Below are 20,183 nucleotides of genomic sequence, written 5' to 3'. Positions count from 1 at the left end.
CTCCCAAAAAAGAAAAAGAAAAAAACGTGAGCTCGACCTCTCCTTCCTTCCTTCCTCCCTCCCAACTCCCATCTTCTCCCCCAACCCATGTCCTCCTTCCGCCGCATCAAAGCTTCTTCTGCTCCCGCTCCACCCCCTGGAACGATCCTCTTCCCCTCGGTCTCCCTCCCTCACCTCTCGACCGGTCTCGCCTCGCTCGACGATGTTCTCGCTCCGGGCCAACCTCTCTCCTCTGCTCTGTTGATTCTGACTCCCGACGCTCATTCCGCCTGGGGAAAACTGATGCAGAGGTACTGGATCTCTCAGGGACTTCTGGGTGGACAAGGAGTGGTGGTTGTTGGAGGAGAAGGGGAGGGAGAGGACTTGGTCGAAGGAGCAATGTGGGAGGCGAAGAAACAGCCTGATCAGAAGGCTGAAGAGAGTGCGAGTGATGGAGAGGGACTGGAGGAGGAAGAGGAGGTTGGCAAGAAGAAGATCGCTTGGAGATACGGAGGGATGGGCAAGTTCAAGACGACTGTAGAGAGCTCGTCTTCGTCCGGTGAGCTCGAGCTCGCTTTTCTTTTTCCTTCCCTCCGAGCTCACTTGCCTTCGTCTTCGTTTACTTGTATAGCCAACTCCTTCAACTACACCCTCTCCCTAACGCACCACATCCCCAGATCCACGCTCGCAGCTCTCAAAGCCTCAGGTCAGCTCGCCTACGTCGTAGCTCGTCCAGGCTCGAGGAAAGGGAAAGGGAAGGAGGAGGCCGTCGAGGGAAGTGAGCTCGATAGAGTACTGCTCGAGTTGAAGAGGATTATTGAGGAGGGCGATTACAGGTTAGTCCCGTCATACAATCGATACTATCGAGCCGAGGTGTGAAGATCCGAGCTGAAAATCCTTGCTTCCCTTCGTTCGTTTCGTTTCTCAAATCCAGCTACGCCTCAACCTCGAAACAACCCGCTCGAGCTTTACGGATAGCATTGCCCAACTTGTTCTCTACTTCGTACGGGGACGTTAGCATGACTGTGAGCTGTTTTTGATTTCCTCTTTTCTTTCTTTCCCTCGAAGAACTCGATCTGACGCGTCTTCTTCCTTCGTTCGTTGCGCCTCAGCAAATGTACCGCTTCCTCCACTCCCTCCGCTCCCTCCTTCGGTCCTCCCGTACAGCAGCCATGATCACCCTCCCCGCCCACCTCTGCCAGAAATCCGAACTCAGAGAACGACTCATGTGGGGGACGGACGCTGTTGTTGAGCTCGAAGGGTTCGGATGTGAGTTCGCCCTCGCGTCTTCTCTCTCTCTCTTTCCTCCTCTCTTTCCTTCCCTCCCCTTCTCCCACCTTCCAACCTAACTCCCCTCTCTTCCTTTTCACCTTGCTTTCGCTCGCAGCCGACCCAACCCTCCCTCTCCTCTTCCCCTCGCACCACGGTCTCCTCCACCTCCATTCGCCATTCCACCTTTCCTCCCTCTCCCCTCCCTCCGCCAAACTCTCCACCCTCGTCGGTGGCCGAGGAGGTCAGAACAACCTCGCTTTCAAACTCAAACGGAAAGCGTTCGTTGTGGAGACGCTGCATCTGGATGTGGAAGGAGGAGTAGGGGAGAGGAGGACGACGGCTCCTGTTGCGCTCGGAGGAGGAGAAGACCCCCATGCCGGGCATGGGCATGAGGGACACGAGCATGGGCATGGGGAGACGGAGGAGGTTCAGCTGGGAGAAGGAGCGGGGAGGGTTAGGATTGAGGTTTCGCAGGAGGAGAGAGAGAGGGAGGAGAAGAAGGAGAGGGAAACGGTGTTGCCGAGGAAGAGCGCGATGAAGAAGAAGACGGTTGGGTTTGCGGGGGTGGATCCGACCAAGCCTGAGTTGTATGAGTTCTAGATCCGATGGTATGGTTGGGTTTGGGCTTGCTTTGGAGGAAAAGGGAAGGGGAAAGAAGAGGAAGACGAGACGACACGCGTCGAAATGAAAGTTGTTTGGTTCTTTCGTTTTTCTCCTCACGCCGAGAATCAACGAGGAAAGGCGAATCTTCGTGTCGTGGAGAAGGAAGGAGAATAGTAGTTCTCGTATACGGACATGAAGTCGCCACTGAGCTTTGGGGCGGGGAGAAAGACGTCAACCAGTGAGAAGAGGGAGTCCGCGTGCGCGTCTCTCTCCCTTTCTTCCTCGTCGATCTCGAGCTGACCAGCTTCGCTCTTCTCGCTTTGATCCTGAAGGCTTTCGATGGACGGAATGAGTTACGCCTGATTGTTCCTTCGGATCGAAAGGGAGAGTTTCCAGCACAAAAGTCGTCGTGAGAGCAATGCGAAAGAGGCTAGTCCGTCTTGATCCTTTTGGACCTTCCTTCGTTTGAGCTTTGCTTTTTCGTCTGTAGGCAACTCTTCATCAATCTGGTCTACTACCGCAAGAAACAACAGAACGAGGCGAGCTAACAGGAACGACTACCTACGGGCGAACCCTGAGCCAAACGCGAACTTGGCCAGATCCTCATGATCTCTTTGCATATCTTCGCACCAGTCCTCAAATTCGGCCTCCTGCTCTGCCTGTGCAGCCTCTTCTGCCAGCATCCGTGTACCAAAGTCGTACTCCTTTCGGGCTCGGACGCGGAGAGCCAAAGGATCAAGATTGTCAATCCTGGGCTGAAGAAGAGCAAGGTCGAACAGCTTGCGAGAGGAAGGGCTCGAACGAACGAACCTCTCGTCGCGTCTTCTTCAGAGCTCTGCCTTTGGCCATCTTGGGGGAGCGGAGCCCGAGATGAGGCTGTTAAAGGCGAAAAGTGGACGTGGACCTGAACCTGAGCTGGAAGGAGGAGGAGGGGAAGGAGGGAGGGGGTGAGAAGGGAGAGAAACGCGAGTTCTTAAGGTGGATCGATCGGAACGGCTCTCTTTTTAAGTTTCTTGATCTCCCCTCTCGCATGGACTACCGCAGCAGGACAGCCCCGTCGGGAAGGAGAACGGAAAACCTCTGAATGGCGGGTAAGATGATTTACCTCTGCTAGAAAGGACTGCTCGATCCTGAAAAGACCTCGACGCTGAAACCTCCCTCGCTCTCTCTCCTCTTTCATCTACCCTCTCCCTTTCTGAACGAAAGATCCCGTCTAACCCCTTTGGAATAGTCTCAACACCCATACGTTCCCAGCATCTGAAGCTCGCCAAGTAAACCGCTAAGTTAAGGAGGGGTGGACTCGCTCGCTCGACGCGTCGACCATTCTACACTTGGAGCCGATTAAATCGGCGAACCGGCGCTGCCGATTTTTTCGCCGATAATCGGCGGAAAAATCGGCGATTTCTTACCGGCAAAACCTGCAAATCGGCGAGCCGATTTTGAGCCGAGTGCCGATTGAGACGAGTCGACGCGCCGATAATCGGCACTCGGCTCCTTGACCTCTCCCTCGTAGATATCCCCCCCTCCTACGGGTTCCACCTGCCAAGATGACTCGTATCTTTTCCTTGTTTTGGCTCTGACGCCCTTCTTGGGAAGGTTAAGAGGAAGAGGCACGGAACCGTTCGAATCCCGAAGGAAGCACTTTTTTAAGACGCGTCGAGTCCTGGCTCCTTCTTCCGTCACCATTCTTCCGACAGGTTCAGGTTTTCAAAGCAGAGCCTAAGCTTAAGATGAACACATTTGATTGCGAGAAGTTGAGTAGAGAGAGGCACATAAACATCCGAACCCAAAAGTAAAAGAGACGCGACGACAGAGAGTCGAAATCGATCTTATGCGAGGGGTGGGAGCTATCACCCCCTCAAAACGTTTACCAGAACTCGTCGCAAGCCCTGTAGACCCAGGAATCCTGCGAGAAGTGGATGAAAAAGGAAAGAGACAAACAGAGGTCAGCTCAGGTTGTCTCCGTCGTTCGAAAGGCTTTCAATCGAGTAACAACTCACCCTCACGTAAGTTTGAACCTCCCGACCACACCTCTCATCTCCTCCGAACTCCCAGATGTGATGAGACAGAGTGGCAATGACCCGCTCTCGGAAGATCTTTCGATCAACATTGACGGCGACCTCCCCGTCGAGCAGCTCGCAAGCAAGTTTGACGTCGGCCTTGTTGAACTGAGAGAAATAGTGGAACAAGTCGGGAAGACAGTAATGTCAGGAAAGGTTTCATGGAAGTTCAAGCTGAGCGGGCGAAGGGGTAGAGCAGAGAAAAACAGAAAGAGAAGAGGGAGGGAGAGCTCGCCTCCTCAAGGGGAGGAAGTAAAAATTGGTTGGAAACGAGCTCACAGTAGCAGCGAAGCGACCGATACTATGAGCCGAGTCAATCATATCGATTTCTCCCTCTTGAGTGGTTGGGTGAGTAGCGATGAGCTGAAGAATCTCTGTCCAACCGTCGGACTCGATGTCCTCCTCCTCGTCGTTGGATCCTTCCTGTGAAGATGGCTCCTCTATGATGGCCTCGGCGCTGATATCGACCTCGGACGTAATCCCTTCATGAGTAGGTACTTCTAAAGAAGAGCTGTCGGTTGGAGGGAAGGGGAGAAGCTGCATAGCGACGCGTCTTACGCGTCCATCTTTTCATTCTTTTCCCTCACCGCCGACTTCGCCGAAAAATCGGCGAAATCGCCGGTATATCGGCAGAATCGGCAGAATCGGCGCCGAAAAATCTGCCGGTTGCCGATCCTCACAAATTTGCTCAAAATCGGCTTGCCGGTTTCAAAGTGCCCGCCGATTTAATCGGCTCCAAGTGTAGACCATTCGTCTCGAAGATCCCTTTCCCCTCTTGGGTTCTCTTTCCTTTTCGGGGTTTTGGCTCCGACCTCTTTGAACCCAGCTCGCCGCAAATGAACGTTCAATTTTTCGCAAAGATTCAGAGAACAATCCTGAGACTAGACTACTAGCCGTCGGGTGCGATCGACACCTTTCTTCTCCCTCTCGTCCCGACAGAGTTCTCGGTCCTTTGACATGGCTCCCAGCGACTTTAAGTAAGCTTTTCGGGAATGATTTCTTTGTTGACCTCTTCTCTTACATGTGGTTTTGAAGGAGGGGAATGGAAGAGAGAGCGGGAGAGGGGATGACGCGTCGAACGAGAGTTTTTATCTCTCGACTCTGTAGAGGTGATAGAGCAGACTAGATCGGAAAACCTGTTCTGAGATCGAGCACTCTGCGTTGAAAGGAGAGAACAACTTCCTACTCACAAGACGGACTCAAATCCCTTTTTCCTCTCATCAGTCAGCGAAACCGAGCTCGGTCGACCTTTCCTTCCTTCCATCCAAACGCCTTCCTTCTCTCTGCTTCTATCCGCTGATGAATCGAGGCGATGACTGAGCTCATCCAACGTGGAGGCTACGTCCTATAAAACCCTCGAAACTGATCTATCCTTTCTAGCTTCCAACATCCACCCACCACCACCAAACCCCACCCCTTCGAGCTCAACACCTCCCTCCCTCCTTCTTTCTTCGACATGCCTCTCGTCTACATCCCCGATTCAGTTTACTCCCCTTCGCACTACCCTCAGCCTCAGCAGTACCAACCTCAGCAGCTCCAGCAGGTTTCGTCTTACCAGACTTACCTTCAGCAGCAGCAGCAAGCTCAACAGGCTCGATTCGCTCCTCCCGTTCAGCCCACCCCTTATTTCTCGCTGTCGCCGTCGGCTTACTACCCTCAGCAGCTCTACCAACCTCAACAGCACCACTCCTACCCCGATCCCATCGAATCCCACAAGCAACGTCTCCTCGATGAGTTCTCTCAGTCACTCAACCAACTCTACCCGTCCTCAGCCCACGTTGTCCCTCAGCAGCAACCGTCGTACGAGCAACTCAAGGTCCGATACTTGGAGGAGAGGTTGAAAGAGGAGAGGGAGCAGAGGTTAGGTTTGGAGCAGAGGGAGCAGGAGAAGAAGAGGAGGAGGAGGGAGGAGAAGGAACAGATCGAGGTGAGCTTTGATCAGTCAGCGCGTCGAAGTCGCTTCCACGTCCCAACTTACGCTGACTTTTTTCCTTCACTTTATTTTCTTCTACAGCAGCTTCAACTTTTGCGACAACATCAGCAGAAGCAGCAGCAGATCGAGCTTCGACTCCGTCAACAGCAACAGCAACGACAGCAGCAGGTCCGATTCGTTCAGGATCGATCCGTCGCTCCTCAGCCTCAACAACATCGACGCGTCGACGAAGATCAAGCTCGATACGAAAAACTTGTTGCTTTTGCTCAGGCTTTGGAGATTCGAGACGCTACGGCTGAGCAGCAGCGGCAGCAGAAGGTTCGTCTCGCTATTCTTCGTTCCTCCCTCCCGCATCGATCCTGACCTCCCTCTCTCTTTCTCCCTTTTCTTCGCTCTCAGCAGCCGCAACAGCCCACTCAACCTGACGCCGCCGATCTCGAGAAACTCGAACACCTCCTCGCTCTTGCTCAGATTATGGAGGCGAGGCAGCAGCAAGAACAGGTTTGTCTCGCTTTCGTTCCTCTTTCCGTTTATCTTCTCTCCCGTCGCTGACTTGACGTCGTTCTTCTCTCTCCCACCAGATCCCCAAAGACGACACCCCCACACCAACCCAAGTAGCCTACCACTACATCCCTCATCCCTCGGCTCGCAACCACGCGTCGTCCTCGTCCTCTTCTCAACCTACTCCCGCTCCCACCAAACCCACCCTCCAACCCGCCACCTCCTCTCCCTCCCCTCCTACCCAACCCGAACCCACCTCACCCCTCTCAACCCTCCGACTCCTTCAATCCCGACTCAACCTCCTCCTCTCGTCCAACGCCGTTTCGCCCGTCGACCTCACCGCCAAACTCGAGAAACTCCTGGCCGAAGCGGACGGGCTCGAGAGTGGTGGGGATGAAGGTGTGAGGATGGAGAGGAGGCGGTTCGTTAGGGAGGTGGAGAGAGAGTTGGGGAGGTTGGAGGGTGGGGAGAAAGAGGAGGAGCTGGTTGGTTCTCCCGTCGTCGACGCGTCGGCCTTGCCTCTTCCTCCTGTGGCTTCTGCTGTCGATCAAGAGGAGGAGGCCGTCGTTGGGTACTTCGTTCCTGAGCTTATCGAGGAGAAGAAGGAGGTTGAGGTTGACGTGAAGGAGGAGGACAAGAAGGGCAAAGGGAAGGCGGTGACGGTTGAGGAGGTTCAGGATGAGGACGCTTCTTCGTTCGAGCTTGTGTAGACTCCCAACCAGCTCTGATTCCGTACCTCTTTAGTCCTTTGCATATATGTTCTTATGTTTTACCCCTCGAAGTGCTTGAAGAAAGACCTCTGCGACTGATCGAGCGGAAGAGAGAACGAAACGAAACGAGACGAGACGACGACGCGTCGAGGCCTTTCCTTGTTTTCCTTCGGCGACCTTGAGAACATGTCGGAGAAGACGAAACCACGTAGATCGTTAAAAAGAAGCAAGGCGAGCGAGAGCGAGAAAGAGGGAGATAGTGGCTAGTGAGTACAGAAGAAGTGAAGAAAGAAAGAAAGAAAGAAACGAAACGAAACGAAACGAAGGGAGTCGAGGGAGAGGGGGAGAAAGGAAAGGACGTGGAGATGAAAATAAAAGGCAGCTACTAGTGCAGGGAGAGGACGGGAAAGAGGTTGAGTATGGATTCAGTGTAAGAGAGAAGAAGCAAAGTAGGAAGTGGGAAGATCCGAAGTGCGAACGAAGAGAGAGAAAGAGAACGAAAATCGAAGAACGAGGCGAACGAAGCTACTACATCGAGCCAAATCAAGCCGTATCCGTCCTAGCCCTCTTCACACTCCCATCATCATCCGACGACGCGTTCTTCGGCCTCTCGACTCCCAGCCCTCCTCCTCCCTGCGGCGCAATCCTCACCACCGTCCCGTCCTCCATCAACATGAACCCCTGCTCCTCCAACTCCCCGGGAGGCTTCTCCTTCAACGCCAACAGCTGCTCGGGAGTAACAGAAAGCACGTCTGCCCACTCTCGTTCTCCTCCTCCTCCCGCTCCCGCTCCTCGTTCTCGACCCTCCCCTCCGCCACTCGTCTCCTTCCTCTTCCCGTTCCCGTTCCTCTCTCCAGCTCCTCCTCCTCCTCCGTTGGCAGGCCCGTTCGGGTACCCCATTCCTCTCAGGCAGATCCCACAACGACATCTCCTCAGCGGCTCCCACGCGTCGAACCAGGCCTGGTCGATGGTGCTCTGCGTCTGGTACTGGAAGACGAAGTCCTCGGCGGGGATGCAGGGAATGGGGAAGATGGGTCGAGCGAGTTGAGCTGGAGGAGGAGGTGGTGGTGCCGCTCGTTTGGTTGGAAGGGAGGAGGGAGCGACGCCAGGGAGGGTTTTGGTTCCGGTGGTGGACCGAGGGAGAGGAGGGTTGGTGGGAGGGAGACCGATGGTTGGTTTACGAGGGGAGGGTGGAGGGTGAGAGAGGGAGAGAGTTGGTGGGGAGGTCGAGGAGGGAGGAGTCGAGATGGACGCGTTGGTGGTTGAGGAAGAGGGAGAGTGGCAGTGGGACGACGAGATGGAGTGCATCGGCGAGGGGACGTCTCCGCCGACGAGGTCTGCTGGAGGTTGAGGACCGATGAACGGGCTCTGATCCCGTCGGGCTTCGTGGGAAGGAACCGAGGGAGGAGGATGAGGAGGAGGACCTCGAGCTGCTTGAAGAAGACTCGGAGGAGTCTCTCCTCGTCCGCTCCCGTTCGACGAGCTCAAGCTCGACCTGCTCGACACGGACGATCTTCTCTCCATCAAAATGAGCTCGGGAGCGAGGAAGTCCAGTCCTCCCGGGATCCAAGCTCCTGAACGTCGAAGGAAGGCAACGACGTCGTTCGTCGACCACGAACTCGCCGTCTTGATCGGGTCCTTGGTGAAGCTGGCGAGTCGAACGAGCTGCTCGAGGGCGGGAGCGAGGATTTCTCGAAGCGAGCTGCCGTAGACGAAGTCGGCTCCGGCGGTGAGGGGTCCTTCGTCGGGTGGGAGAGGATGATAGAAGACGACGGGAAGATGGGGGCGGTTCGATGGAGTTGGCCGAGTGTAAGGGACGAGAGGTTGAGCGACGTTGAAGGCGGGAGGTAATCCGTGGGAAGGCGTCCTTCCGTCGCGTCGTCGTCCGCCGCCGGAGAGAATCCTCTGCTCGCCGGGAGAGATCCAGAGCCCTTCGAGAATCCGTTGGTTCATCCAGTCCTTGAGAGCCATGTCGGCGACCTGAACGAGATCCCCTTTGTCGAGCATCTCGTCGTCTTCGGTATCGTATTCGTCGTCCTCGAACGCGTCGTCCTCGAAGGTTTCTTCCATGTCCTCGTCCTCGTCGTATCCCTGGTACATTCGTCGCATCGCCATCTCCTCCCCGACACTCTTCTTGGGTCGTCCCAGCTTCCGAGAGATCGCAGCGTGTTTGAGAAGATCGCCGAACTTGGTTTGGTCGTCGAGCCATCTCCTCTCCACCATCTCGAGGGCGGTAGCCCCAGCGTCTCCTTCTCCCATGACGATGTAATCGTACCAGACGTCCCTTGCGGGATCCTCGTCGTCTTCTGTATCGAGCGGGAGGGCGTCTCGTTGGATGAGGGCGTACTGAAGAGCTTCCATTCGACAGTCACGACAGCTCGAGACGTCCTCCTCTCCGAACCAGTCCTCCTCTCCTGCCGCGCATCGCTGAACGCCTTTGGCGTTGTCCTCGTGGGAGGGATTCCGGAGCGAGCTGGGTCCGACGAGACATCGACTGCAGCTCTGTTCGCTGTGGTTGTAGCAGACGGCGATCCTTCCGTGCTGGGACGGGACGGCTGGGTAGGCGACCTTCGTTGGTCGAGGGAAGCCGCTCACGCAACAGACGACGCAGATCCCTTGCATCCAGGCGCTCGCGTTCGTCAGAGTGATGGTTCCGAGCAATTTGGCAGGTTGAATGCGTCCGAAGAAGGTGAAGATGAGGGTTTCCCAGAAGCGGAGGGTCTCGACTGAAGGAAGACGCGGGGACGAAGGAAACAAGACGACGGGAATCAGCTCGAGGAAGAGCCAGGAGACGCGGTACGAGCTGAAACTACGAGCGAGAACTCGAGGAGAAAGAAGAAGATTTGCACTCACCTGCTGCTCTCCACGATTTCCCAACGAGTCTGAGCTGAATAAGACCGTTTCGAGCTTGAAGGTAGGCGAGCGTCCATCGATGAGAATGTCCTAGGACCGACCGTCTGGTGATATGTTGGGGTGTACCGGGGAAGGCTTCGCCGACGAGTCGATCTCCGAGGATGGTGAGGATTCGACTTTGTTGTTGAGAGAGTGGAAGAGGGAGAGAGAGCAGAAGAGTGGAGGTCAGCACTCTCGTTCCTTCGTTTCGTTCGAGCTCACCAAACTCGAAGGAAGGGAGCGAATGGGAATAAGAACTCACCTGATGATCTCTACAGGCAGCTCAGCAGCTCTCCAACCCTTTCCCTTCTTCCCACCGTTCCCAGTCCCAGCGCGTCTCTGAAGCGCCTTCGTCCCTACGTTCTCGAACGCACTCCATCCACCAGCTCCTCCCGACCCTCCTCCTCCTCCTCCTGAACTTCCTGCTCCTCCGGCTCGAGATCCTCCACCGTACGATCTCGTCTCCTCCCATACATCTCCCTCTCGGCTTGGTTGTTGTTGAGCTTCACTGAGGTAAGAGGCGACGAGTGCGAAGCTCTCGACGTCTTGTCCCTCCTCCTCCTCCTCCTCCTCCTCCTCCTCCATGAGGTCGTTGACATCCTCGACGTCTGCGGTCGCACCAGTCTCGTCCGAGTCGTAGTCCACGTCGTCCTCGTCTCCTTGTCGAATCACTCGTTCAAAGATGGCTTCGTCTTCCTCTCCGGTCGTCTGTCGAACACGTCCTTGACGTTGCTTCTCCTCGTCTGAGGAATCCCACTCGTCCGTTCCCGAGTCGGATTCCGCGTCGAGGGAGGAAGCTCCTGGAGAGTGATGACGATGTAGTACTGCTTTCATCAGATCGGGAGATGGTAGTGGAGGAGGAGGTCTGGGTGGGAGGGAAGGATCGTCAGTTCCCAACGAGGTCAAGCTGAAGGGAGGGATGACGGTAACGATCTCCCTCTCCCTTCCCTTCTTATACAATCTCCTATCCTTTCCTCGTCTAGACTGAGCGTCTCTGCTACATGTATGCACCCTTGAAACAGCGTTTGACTCCCATCTCTCGTCGTGGGAACGTCGCTCCTTCGTACGAGGGATGGGGAAGGGAGGAAGGAGAGGAGAGGGTGGGGAAGGATAAGAAGGAAAACGTTCACTCACCGTCTCGTCCTTCAACTTCTATGGTTTTTAGTCTCTTCTACAGTCAAGCCGAGTAGGATCCGAGGACCGATCTTGAACGAGGGAAGAGAAGAGGGGGAGGGGGAGGCTGGTGGGAGACGAAGGGGAGAAGATTGAGGTGGCAAGGAGATCATAGTCCATCCAGGGTCCCTCGTTGAAAGAGGGTCCACATGCTTTGATTTTCGTTGTCTTCTTCCGAGATGACTTTGTTCATTCAGGGCAAAGTCTAAAGTACGCGACGGCGAAGGAAAATCGCGAAAATAAAAGCTAGAGAGAGGAGCCAACCAAGCTCGCAGGAAGAGCGAAGCCGACTCGTTGCTTTTCGACGTCGAAGATCGAGAAGACCTTCTGAAGGAAGAGAGTTGATTGGTCAGCGACTATATTAGAAGGCGATACACATTTCTTGGACCACTCACTCTCAAAAAACTAAATCTCCGACTGCAACCAGAGAAGCGAACGAACGGTTAGTTACATGCCGCGTTCGTCCATCTCCTCTCCCTCTCCGAACTCAAAGCACTCACCCAACCACGTCGATTTCAGTGTAGAAGACCACCCAAGGATATCTTCGAGGTCAGATCGCAAAGTGGTCAGCAAACCAAAAGGAAAACGAAGCGAGAGAGCCCGGAACGTCGACTCACTCCCAACGCAATCCGCACTCCCTTGGCCCACCTTCCCCAAACTCAGCGCATCAACTGCGATAGTGAAATCCTTCCCACCGAACCGGAAAGAGATGGTAGGAGTTGAATCGCAAGGGAAGGTGTGGTAGCCTTTGAAGCTGGGCCCTGGAGAAATGGAGGGAAGAGACGAGGACGCGTGAGCTCTGTTTCGTGTTTTGGCCAGAGGGACGGTCGTCGAAGAGAGCGAGAACGAGACTAACCGTGAATAACGCTGAGCTCGTAGGATCCGGGAACGGAGGACCAGAGGGCTGCGATGTCGTCGTAAGTTCCGCTGGAAGACAGGGGCGCAGGGAGAGAAGAAGGAGGTGAGCTCGACGCGACGTCGACGAAAAGGAGAACGAGAAGACGGAGGACGAACTAGAGGTAGGTGGTTCCGCTGAAAGAAGCAGGAGAGGTGTAGGTTAACCTCGATTTGAGTTGAGGATTGAGATAATGAAAGTCGTGTGCTGTCGAAACCGTTGACGATGAATGGTTGAGAATGGGAGTCGAGGTTGCAAGGGAAGAGGGCGAACCGAGTCCAGCGGTTTGACGAAAGGGAAGGAGGAGGGAGAGGAGTCGAGTCTCAGACTGACTTGAGCGCTTGATTGATGTTTGGTCGTTTGAGCTGAAGGGAAAGAGGAGTGAACACAAAGAAGAAAAGAGAAAGAAGGCGTCAGTCGCGTCGGTTTGAACTCGAACACTCGACCGCCAGCCTCTTTCTCTTCCCTCTTTCGCCGACGTTCCCAGCCTCGTTCTCTCGTCGAAATAGCCGGCTCGTAAAATCGTGAAACCTAAGCCAAATAACTTACCCTCTTCGCGTTTGCCCGCTCAGAAGTATCCCTCTCCACCAACTCCCTCGTCGTCCTTCTTCCCGTCCCCAGCACCGTTGACTCCACCGAACCGCAGCCCACCCATTCCCTCCCCGAGCTCTTCTACGCCGTCTCCACTGTCCCCACCTCTCGAGACGTATCCAGGCGCTCCAGGTCCGAAAAGCGGCTGAGGAGGAAGGAAGGGTTTCGAAGCGAGAACGGCTCGACCTGCTGGAATCCGAGGGAGGAGGGAAGAGAGTGGTGGAAGCGGGGAGAAGTAGACCTGAGAACAAGCAATTGTTTCGAGGGAAGAGAGGAAAGCAAAGGAGCGAAGGATCAGCGTTTAGGTCTGTGAGAGAGAGAGGGAACGACGCGTCGCAAATCACGAACCTGATCGTTCGCCTTCTCATAAGCCTTCAAGAAACTCTCCACACTCTCCAACGCGTCTCCAAACTTTCCTTTCCTCTCCTTTTTCTCTTCCTTCCCACCACTTCCAGACTTCTTGAACAATCCTCCAACCTTGCCGCCCCCGTTTCCGCTTCCTCCTCCAACTCCTCCACTCGATCCCGAGCTCCCCGAACTCTCCAAAAGCGTCTTCCTACTATCCCTCAACCAAACGATCGCCTCCCCTGTCCTCTCTCCGTTTCCGTTCTCGCCAGCATCCACCCCCAACCATTTCCTCGACATCGCTTCGGAGAAGTCGCGTCCTTCCTTCAGGTACTTGATGAGGCTCGACAAGGGCTCGTCGGTGCTCAGCGACCCTGCGCCGGCGGAAGAAGAAGAGGAGCGAACGAGGGTGAGAGCTGAGGTGTAGAGAGCGAGGACTTGAAGGTAGAGCTTGGAGAGGAGGGAGGGAGACGGGTGGGTTTTGGAGAGGGGAGGACCGGAGTGAGGAGAGGAAGAGATGGAAGGGGACAGGAGTTTTCGGATGGAGAGGAGTTGGGCGTCGGCGAGGAGCATTCTAGGGTACACGTGTAGAACGGTCAGGTTAGCTCAACGAAAGATCAGAGAGAGGGAATGAGAGACGTCTCTCTCCCTTGGCGACTTACTTGCTAAGTCCCATCACAAACCCTCTGCTTCCCTCTACAGGACCTTTCGCTTTCCCTCCTCCACCCTTCTGACTCCGCTCTCTCTCCCACTCTCCTACGACCCTCTCGCTCATCCACTCTCCTATCCCAGCAGCTCTACAGAGGAGATCAGCCGCTTGACCGAGCTTGTCGTCCTTCTTCTTTCGTTCGGCTGAAGACATCGTAGGATCCAGTTCGTAGGATCTGGAAGAAGTCGAGGTTGATGAAGTTGGGTTGAGAGAGAGGAGAAGGGAAGTTGAGAGATTGGATAAGGAGTAGATGTAGGTGAGGAGGACGAAGGTTTGTTCGGCCAGGAAGGAAGGCAAGGTGAGTCGAGGTGGGTTCGGGTGATGAGTTGAGGTGAGAGTAGTTCGCCAGGAGAAGGCTGAAGATAGGTAAACGATAAGATGGAGGTGAGCATGAGAGAGTCGCCGATTTAGATAAGATAACGAGATGAAGAACTGACGAGGATCAGCTTGAAGAAGAAGGTCGTCCGTTCCGAGGCAGTTGACGATGGAGCTCAACAGAGGGAGGTACTCTTCGACGGCCTGCCATTCCCATCGAAACAAGATCAAAACAACAACAAGATCATCAGTCAGGATAGTCCTCGACCCACTCCTCTCTGGCCGAAAGAAGATCTTGCTCACGTTAACCACAGCTCTCGCATCCCTCTCTCCATCGCCCGTCCTCCTCTCCTGCTTCAAGATCCCCCTCAGACTCGCCCTCGCCGACGTAGCCTCCGCGATCCTGAGCGTATAGTTGGACTGAGGATCCGATAAGAAGTCCGAGAAGGAGATGGCTCCCGTCGTAGGGATAGGGAAAGGGAAAGTAGACATGATGAGTGTTTGTGAACGGAAGACGGAGAAGGACGAATTCCGAGCTGAACAGGTTCGGTCGGTCTTCTTTTGAACCCTCAACCATCACCCCCAGAAAAACTCAACATGCTTAGAATTCTTGGTGAGTAGGCTGTCTTCCTATCTACGAGGTGCAGAAGCTGACGAGAAGCGTCTCTGGTCGCTGCAGCCCTCCCTGGTTACACTCAAGTGAGCTGCTCACTCTTCTCGCAACTCTGCCCAATCTTCTTTCCCCCTCCAAAATCGCCTGTCGAAGCTGACTTTTCTTTCATTTTTTGCTGGTGATCTAGAACGCCTACATCATGTCCAAGCGACTTGGTGCTCTTCGTAAAGGATGCGGAAAGGACGTCGAGTTTGGTGAGCTTTCAAACTGAGAAGGAAGGAGGAGGAGGTGAGCTCGAGCTCAACAGAACCCTCTCGCTGACTGACCCTTACCCCGCTCCGTATCTACAGTTTTCATCGACGTGAGTCCTCCTCGTCCTCCTCGTCCTCCTCATCACCTCTCGCAGGATCTAACCTTTCATTCTTCTTTCTCAGCCTCCTCACATCGTTCTCAACCCATCCTTCGGAGGCTCCCTCGCCGACTTCGATTCCACCGCCGCTTCAACTCCTGAAGAGCAAACTCCAGAGAACACCCCTCGATCCTGGTGGGAGGCCGGATCCGACGGGATGAACATGACCTACGTCGGGTTCGACGAGACCGTGCAGTACCTCAGGGAGGTGCTGGATAAGGATGAGAAGGGCTTCGATGTGAGTTCGAAGGCGGAGGAGGGAGGACGTCGGTGGGCTGAAAAACACAACAAAAGGAGCTGATCCCAGGTTTGATTTGGTTTCGTAGGGAGTGTTCGGATTCTCTCAAGGAGCTGGAATGGCTGCTATTCTCGCTTCCATCTTGGAGAAGCCAAGTTTGCACCCTGCGTTCGCTGGGTCGAGTTTCCCTCCTTTCAAGTGTGCGTCTCTCTTTCTCTCTCTTCCCTCTCTCCTCTCGTTCCGCTCACGGGATCCAACTCTTCAACTCTTCACTCACCCTCGCCTAAACAACTATCATCGTCTGCGTCTGAACTGACCTTCGTCGTCCGTCCCGTCTCTCTTGCAGTCGCCATCTTCGCAGGAGGGTTCCTCCCCGTCGCTACGAACCCAACGTTCGAAGGCTACTTCCCCATCGAGCAAACTCCCACCCTGCATATCATCGGAAACGTCGACGTCATCATCGGCGAGGCTAGGTCGTTGGCGCTGGTGGAGAACTGTCACGACGCGAGGATCGAGAGGCACGACGGGGGTGAGTCTATAACCCTCTCTCGTCGTCAAACCTGAATCTTAACAGCTTTTACTTTTCACTTACTTCCTCCAGGCCACTTTGTCCCCGCCAAAGCCTCTTTCAAGAACTTCCTGAAGGAGTACATCACGTCTTTCGAGCCTGGAGGGCTCTGCGGAGACGTACCTCCTCCCAAATCAGCTCCTCCTTCCGCCGTCCCTACTCCTATCGCTACTCCGAGGAGTGGATCGCCAGCTCCTGCGTCGAAGTAGAGAGCTTTTGTCGTGTCGCGTGAAGTAGATTCGCTTTGGTTTGATCTTGCTTAGAACGGACGCGTTGGGTTTTAGAAACAGCATCGATAGCACATCCGATTTAGATCTATGCACTATTCAAACCTAGGAGCTTTCCTCAACTACTCGTCCAGCGAGAAGCTTGAGGTATTTCCCTGCTCCACCCGAAACCGAAAGACACAAAGTCAGCGTTTCGAACGCGTCTCCTCTCGTCGCCCTTCTCTCCGGTCGAATCGAACGTACCTTCTTCCTCCCTCCAAGGTCTCTCACCCTCCCAATGCCCCACCCACACCACCGCCGTCTTCCCACCCAACTCCCTCAGATACCTCCTACACCGCTCGATCTGGTTCATCTCCATGAACGCAAACGGCTCGTCCAATACCACCAACTCCTTTCTCCTCCTCGAGGCCCCTCCTCCCTGGGAACTCCCCGTCCCGGCCATAGCTCGAGCAAACAGCACCAGACTCTGCACCGCAGGAGGTTGTTCGACGAACTTCTGTTTCGACCACCCTTCTCCTGCGTTCGTTTCCTCGGGGAACAACACCTTCAATAGCTGCTCGACTTCCTCCTTCTGCTCGAGAGTGAGGTTCCGACGAGAGAAGATTCCTAGGAAGCCAGTTCCGACGGCGTCCTCGATGGTGAGGTTGGTGGAGCGAGGGAAAGCTTTGAAGATCTCTGGAGAGGTGTGACCGATGATTGAGTTGAGGGTTGTTGTTGCGATGGAGCGACGAGGGGAACCGAAGAGGGTGAGGGAGGTGGCGGGGAGGGAGAAGGATCGGGGGTGGTCACCCAGGAGGAGAGAGAGGAGGGTCGTTTTTCCCGAGCCTTGAGTGGAAAGGGAGGGAGGTGAGGAAGGTAAGCGGGAGTGGGAAGAGAGGGAAGAGAGGGAGGTGAAGAAGGTGAGCGGGAGGGAGACAGAGAAGAGGGACGGAAAAGACGAACCGTTGTGACCTTGAAGATGCCATCTATCTCCACTTCGAATGGTCCAGGAGATGTTGTGGAGGACCTGAGAGGCAAGAAAGAGAGGACGGTCAGCGTTCGACTGTCGACGCGACGAGCAAAACAAAACCGAAACTGACCTGCTTCTCTCCATACGAAACATCCACACCCTCCATCCTAACAAGCTCCTTCCCAGATCCCTCGTGCTTCCTCTCCTCCTCCGTTCTCGACGACGACCCGACCCGAGCAGCTTCGAACCGAGTCGCTTCCTCCTCTGCCTTCCTCAACTTCTCAGCCCACCAGCCTTTCTCATCCCCGTTCTTTCCGAATCGAAGTCCAGGTCCCGACGTTAACTTCGCCGAGGCGGGCTCACGAACTTCTACGACGTCCGTGATCCAAGTAGGGAGATCCTCTCCTCCCCGAAGAACGAGAACGACGCGAGTTGAGCCGCCGTTGCTGAGCTCGCCTAGAACGTGAGCGACTTCCTTCCGGCCTTGAGGATCAAGACCAGCGAAGGGTTCTTCGACGCTGATGATTCGGATCAGTCGAGAAAGGGAGTGGGGAAGGGGAGTCAGCTCGCTCACTCTCGTCGGTTTCTCGGCCCTCGACGCACTCCTCTTTCATAGAAAATCAGCACTCACACAAGCAACTGAGGCTTCTTCAACAACGCCAACGCCAACCTCGCTCGTCTCGTCTGTCCATTACTCAATCCCACAAAGGGAACCTCCAGCAGATGCTCAATCCCGACCGCCTTCGTCGCCCATCTCGCCTCCTCCTCTCCCTTCTTTCCTCCATGAAGAGGATCAGGATCCAAGATCCACTTGATGGTCTGTAGCAGCGTGTGACGATCCGATTCGAAGAGAGCGTGGTATCGAGCTGTGTAGTCGGAGAATTCTCCAGTGGGAGAGGGAGGGAGGGAGAAGGTGAGGTGATGGATTGGGATCGGAGGAGGGCTGAGGGCTGAAGTCGCTAAGGGAGCGATGGTTGAGGCATGGGGTTTGGATGGAGCTGGAGAGTAGAGGAAAGGGTGTCGACCTGGTGGTGGGATAGGTGGGGAGAGTCGATGATGGGTGAGGAGGAGCTGGCGAGAAGGGAAGCGAGAGGAGGATCCAGGGAAGGAAGGGAAAAAGGAGGTGAGCTCGAGCTCTTCTCCCTCTCTGCCTTCTCGCTCTTCAAATGACAAAACGCAACTCACATCTAAGAGCACCTTCCTATCCTTCCCTCCTCCAATAACAGCCCACTTCTCTTCAGCCTCGATCTTCCAGCCCTTCTCCTTCAGCTCGAGCAGAGGTCGAACGGGTCCGCCCTTCTTGCCTCCCGGTGCATTTCCATACTGAAAGACGTGAGTACCTTGAGGGATGTTGAGAGTAGCTAGAGGCGAAACCGAAGATGCGTATCGTTTTGAGGTGGAGAGGGAGGAGAAAATCCTCTTTCGAACAAAGCAGGAGATGGGAGTCATGGACACGGGAGAGAGAGAGTGGTAGTCGACCTCAGCTTTCGGACCTGCTCCCGAGTCACATTAAGACAAAAAGAGGAAGTCGTCTCTGTGTTGTTGAATCATTGTTCAGAAAGATGATGGCTCAGGGATGCGCGTTGAGTCCTTCGTACTAGCACAACCGAAGAGAGACGGAGAGTTTGACGTTCATCAATCCGAAGTCTACACCGTCGTCCGAGGCTGCTCCTGCTCTTCCGAGGTCTCCTCCTCCTCCACCACCTCCTCAGCTTCCGCCGCCTGTGACCAGATTCGGTACTGGTCTTCTTCGACAGCGAGATGGGGCTGAGAGACAGAAATCAAAGGGAGGGGAGGAGGTCAGCGAGCGATCCCTCGAGTTGGACGACGCGAGACAAGGAGGGAAGCTGAGGTGAAGTTGAGTACTCACAAGAACAACGATCTCGTTCTGGAGAGCAGATAGAAGGAAGAAGGGAATAGCAAGCAGACGAAGACAAGCGCGGTCAGTTTCGAGTTCAAGAAACGACGCGTCGTCTTGACCGATGCACTCGAGTTCATGGACCAAGGACAAGACGACTCACCTCTTCAACGACCTGCCCGCTGAAGGTCAACAGCTTGTCCCTGAACCTCAGCTCGGTAGGCTTGACAACACACATCCCAGGGAGGAAATCCGAGTTCAACACGTTTCCCTCTGCGTCCTCGGGAGAGGGAGCGAGCTTGACGTTCCAGGCTTCCGAGTAGGCGGTGTAGTGAATGAGAGTTCTGATCTGGTCGATTGTGCTGATTGAGTCGGGGAGGTTGAGCATCTACAAGAGAGGGAGGGAAGAAGGGAGCGTTGGGAGAGGTCAGGCAACGAGACAAGAACGCAAAGGAGCGAGGAGAGAGAGACGGAGAGACGGACCTCGACGGTATCGGGAGAGGGATGCTGGATGAGAGGAAAATGCAGTCCGGATCAGCTGTCTATACATCAGAAAGAGGCTGAGAAGGGAAGAACCAGCGAGAGGCGACTCACAGCGAGCCCGGCGGCAGGGGAATCGGAGGCAAGGAAGGCTTTGAACACTCCCTGAGGATGAAAATGAACGAGGGGAAGCAGATGGTCAGCCCTTTGCTTTGCTAGACTCTCCCGATGTGCGAAGAACTCTCGTCCCAACGAGGGAAAGAGACGAGACGGGGAGAGCTCAGGTCGTGTTGAGCTCCGGGATCCCTTCCCTCCCCACCCCTCCCCAAAGCCCGAAGGTGCGAGGCGACAAAGCAGGATGGAAGAAGACTCACCTGTTCACCCTTCGACTTGATGTTGAGAGACCGAACCGCCTCGAGGACATCGGAGAGCAGGACCTCATCCTGTGCCATCACCTTCACCAGACCCGCTCCCGCCTTTGAGGCCTTCGACGCAAGGATTCTCGATCCTACAACCTCCAGGCCAGCAGACTCTATTCGAGATCTCAGCTCATCAGCGGTTTCAGATTTGGTGAGTTGAGAGACCTGGTAGAGCAAAAATCGAGGAGGGAAGGAGGCGTGAGCTCGGAGAGGGAAGGGAAAGGAAGAGGAGGAAGATCGGACGGACGTAGACGGTGGCTTCGAGGGCTCGAGCAGAGAGAGAGGTGGAGAAGGAGCGTGATATCGAAGAGAGAGAGCTGGGAGAGACCCTGAGGGTTGAGAAGAGGGAGGTGAAGGACATGTTGGTTGGAGGAGAAGGGAGGAAAGGAAGGAAAGTTGATGAGCTCGACTTTTTCGACCTTCCTTCCTTCCTTTTTGTTTGCC

The 20,183-nt window shown here is 55.0% G+C and overlaps 8 protein-coding genes across 8 annotated transcripts; 3 read left to right on the top strand and 5 right to left on the bottom strand.

The window, feature by feature from the left end:
- The first annotated feature begins 62 nt into the window (after nt 1–62).
- BDY24DRAFT_357411 (Elongator complex protein 4) lies at nt 63–2,013 on the top strand. Its single transcript, XM_076637815.1, has 5 exons — nt 63–538; nt 611–815; nt 914–1,004; nt 1,092–1,248; nt 1,367–2,013. Exons 1-5 carry the CDS (start codon nt 88–90, stop codon nt 1,849–1,851), a joined length of 1,389 nt encoding a protein of 462 aa, XP_076500643.1. The 5' UTR covers nt 63–87; the 3' UTR covers nt 1,852–2,013.
- Nucleotides 2,014–3,694: 1,681 nt separating this feature from the next.
- Nucleotides 3,695–4,644, bottom strand: BDY24DRAFT_423739 (uncharacterized protein). The gene is made up of 3 exons (XM_076644021.1): nt 4,194–4,644; nt 3,855–4,022; nt 3,695–3,760 (listed from the first exon to the last, which is right to left on the bottom strand). Exons 1-3 carry the CDS (start codon nt 4,455–4,457, stop codon nt 3,722–3,724), a joined length of 471 nt encoding a protein of 156 aa, XP_076500642.1. The 5' UTR covers nt 4,458–4,644; the 3' UTR covers nt 3,695–3,721.
- A 726-nt stretch (nt 4,645–5,370) lies between these two features.
- Nucleotides 5,371–7,058, top strand: BDY24DRAFT_411454 (uncharacterized protein; the record flags this gene model as incomplete). Its single annotated transcript, XM_076642932.1, has 4 exons — nt 5,371–5,841; nt 5,929–6,165; nt 6,247–6,348; nt 6,429–7,058. 4 exons carry the CDS (start codon nt 5,371–5,373, stop codon nt 7,056–7,058), a joined length of 1,440 nt encoding a protein of 479 aa, XP_076500641.1.
- A 405-nt stretch (nt 7,059–7,463) lies between these two features.
- BDY24DRAFT_92156 (uncharacterized protein) lies at nt 7,464–11,170 on the bottom strand. The gene is made up of 3 exons (XM_076645239.1): nt 10,213–11,170; nt 9,912–10,087; nt 7,464–9,784 (listed from the first exon to the last, which is right to left on the bottom strand). The coding sequence occupies exons 1-3, from the start codon at nt 10,782–10,784 to the stop codon at nt 7,602–7,604; spliced, it is 2,931 nt and encodes a 976-aa protein (XP_076500640.1). The 5' UTR covers nt 10,785–11,170; the 3' UTR covers nt 7,464–7,601.
- A 1,416-nt stretch (nt 11,171–12,586) lies between these two features.
- BDY24DRAFT_405666 (uncharacterized protein) lies at nt 12,587–14,470 on the bottom strand (the record flags this gene model as incomplete). The annotated part of the gene is made up of 5 exons (XM_076642661.1): nt 12,587–12,850; nt 12,958–13,528; nt 13,617–14,019; nt 14,101–14,182; nt 14,282–14,470. 5 exons carry the CDS (start codon nt 14,468–14,470, stop codon nt 12,587–12,589), a joined length of 1,509 nt encoding a protein of 502 aa, XP_076500639.1.
- A 105-nt stretch (nt 14,471–14,575) lies between these two features.
- Nucleotides 14,576–16,015, top strand: BDY24DRAFT_411452 (alpha/beta hydrolase; the record flags this gene model as incomplete). The annotated part of the gene is made up of 8 exons (XM_076642931.1): nt 14,576–14,591; nt 14,658–14,677; nt 14,779–14,845; nt 14,942–14,952; nt 15,026–15,238; nt 15,327–15,438; nt 15,585–15,767; nt 15,840–16,015. 8 exons carry the CDS (start codon nt 14,576–14,578, stop codon nt 16,013–16,015), a joined length of 798 nt encoding a protein of 265 aa, XP_076500638.1.
- Nucleotides 16,016–16,151: 136 nt separating this feature from the next.
- BDY24DRAFT_335805 (uncharacterized protein) lies at nt 16,152–18,431 on the bottom strand (the record flags this gene model as incomplete). The annotated part of the gene is made up of 6 exons (XM_076637210.1): nt 16,152–16,858; nt 16,976–17,039; nt 17,113–17,254; nt 17,321–17,500; nt 17,614–18,053; nt 18,168–18,431. The coding sequence occupies 6 exons, from the start codon at nt 18,429–18,431 to the stop codon at nt 16,152–16,154; spliced, it is 1,797 nt and encodes a 598-aa protein (XP_076500637.1).
- Nucleotides 18,432–18,611: 180 nt separating this feature from the next.
- On the bottom strand, nt 18,612–20,183 carry BDY24DRAFT_375027 (uncharacterized protein). Its single transcript, XM_076638489.1, has 7 exons — nt 19,987–20,183; nt 19,695–19,904; nt 19,435–19,485; nt 19,324–19,347; nt 19,004–19,228; nt 18,853–18,870; nt 18,612–18,749 (listed from the first exon to the last, which is right to left on the bottom strand). The coding sequence occupies exons 1-7, from the start codon at nt 20,098–20,100 to the stop codon at nt 18,630–18,632; spliced, it is 762 nt and encodes a 253-aa protein (XP_076500636.1). The 5' UTR covers nt 20,101–20,183; the 3' UTR covers nt 18,612–18,629.

Source organism: Mrakia frigida (assembly GCF_051309035.1).
Source record: "Mrakia frigida strain ATCC 22029 unplaced genomic scaffold BDY24scaffold_2, whole genome shotgun sequence".
Lineage (NCBI taxonomy): Eukaryota > Fungi > Basidiomycota > Tremellomycetes > Cystofilobasidiales > Mrakiaceae > Mrakia > Mrakia frigida.
The sequence above is the reverse complement of the archived record's forward strand: the minus strand, read 5'-3'. Positions and strand labels throughout refer to the sequence as shown.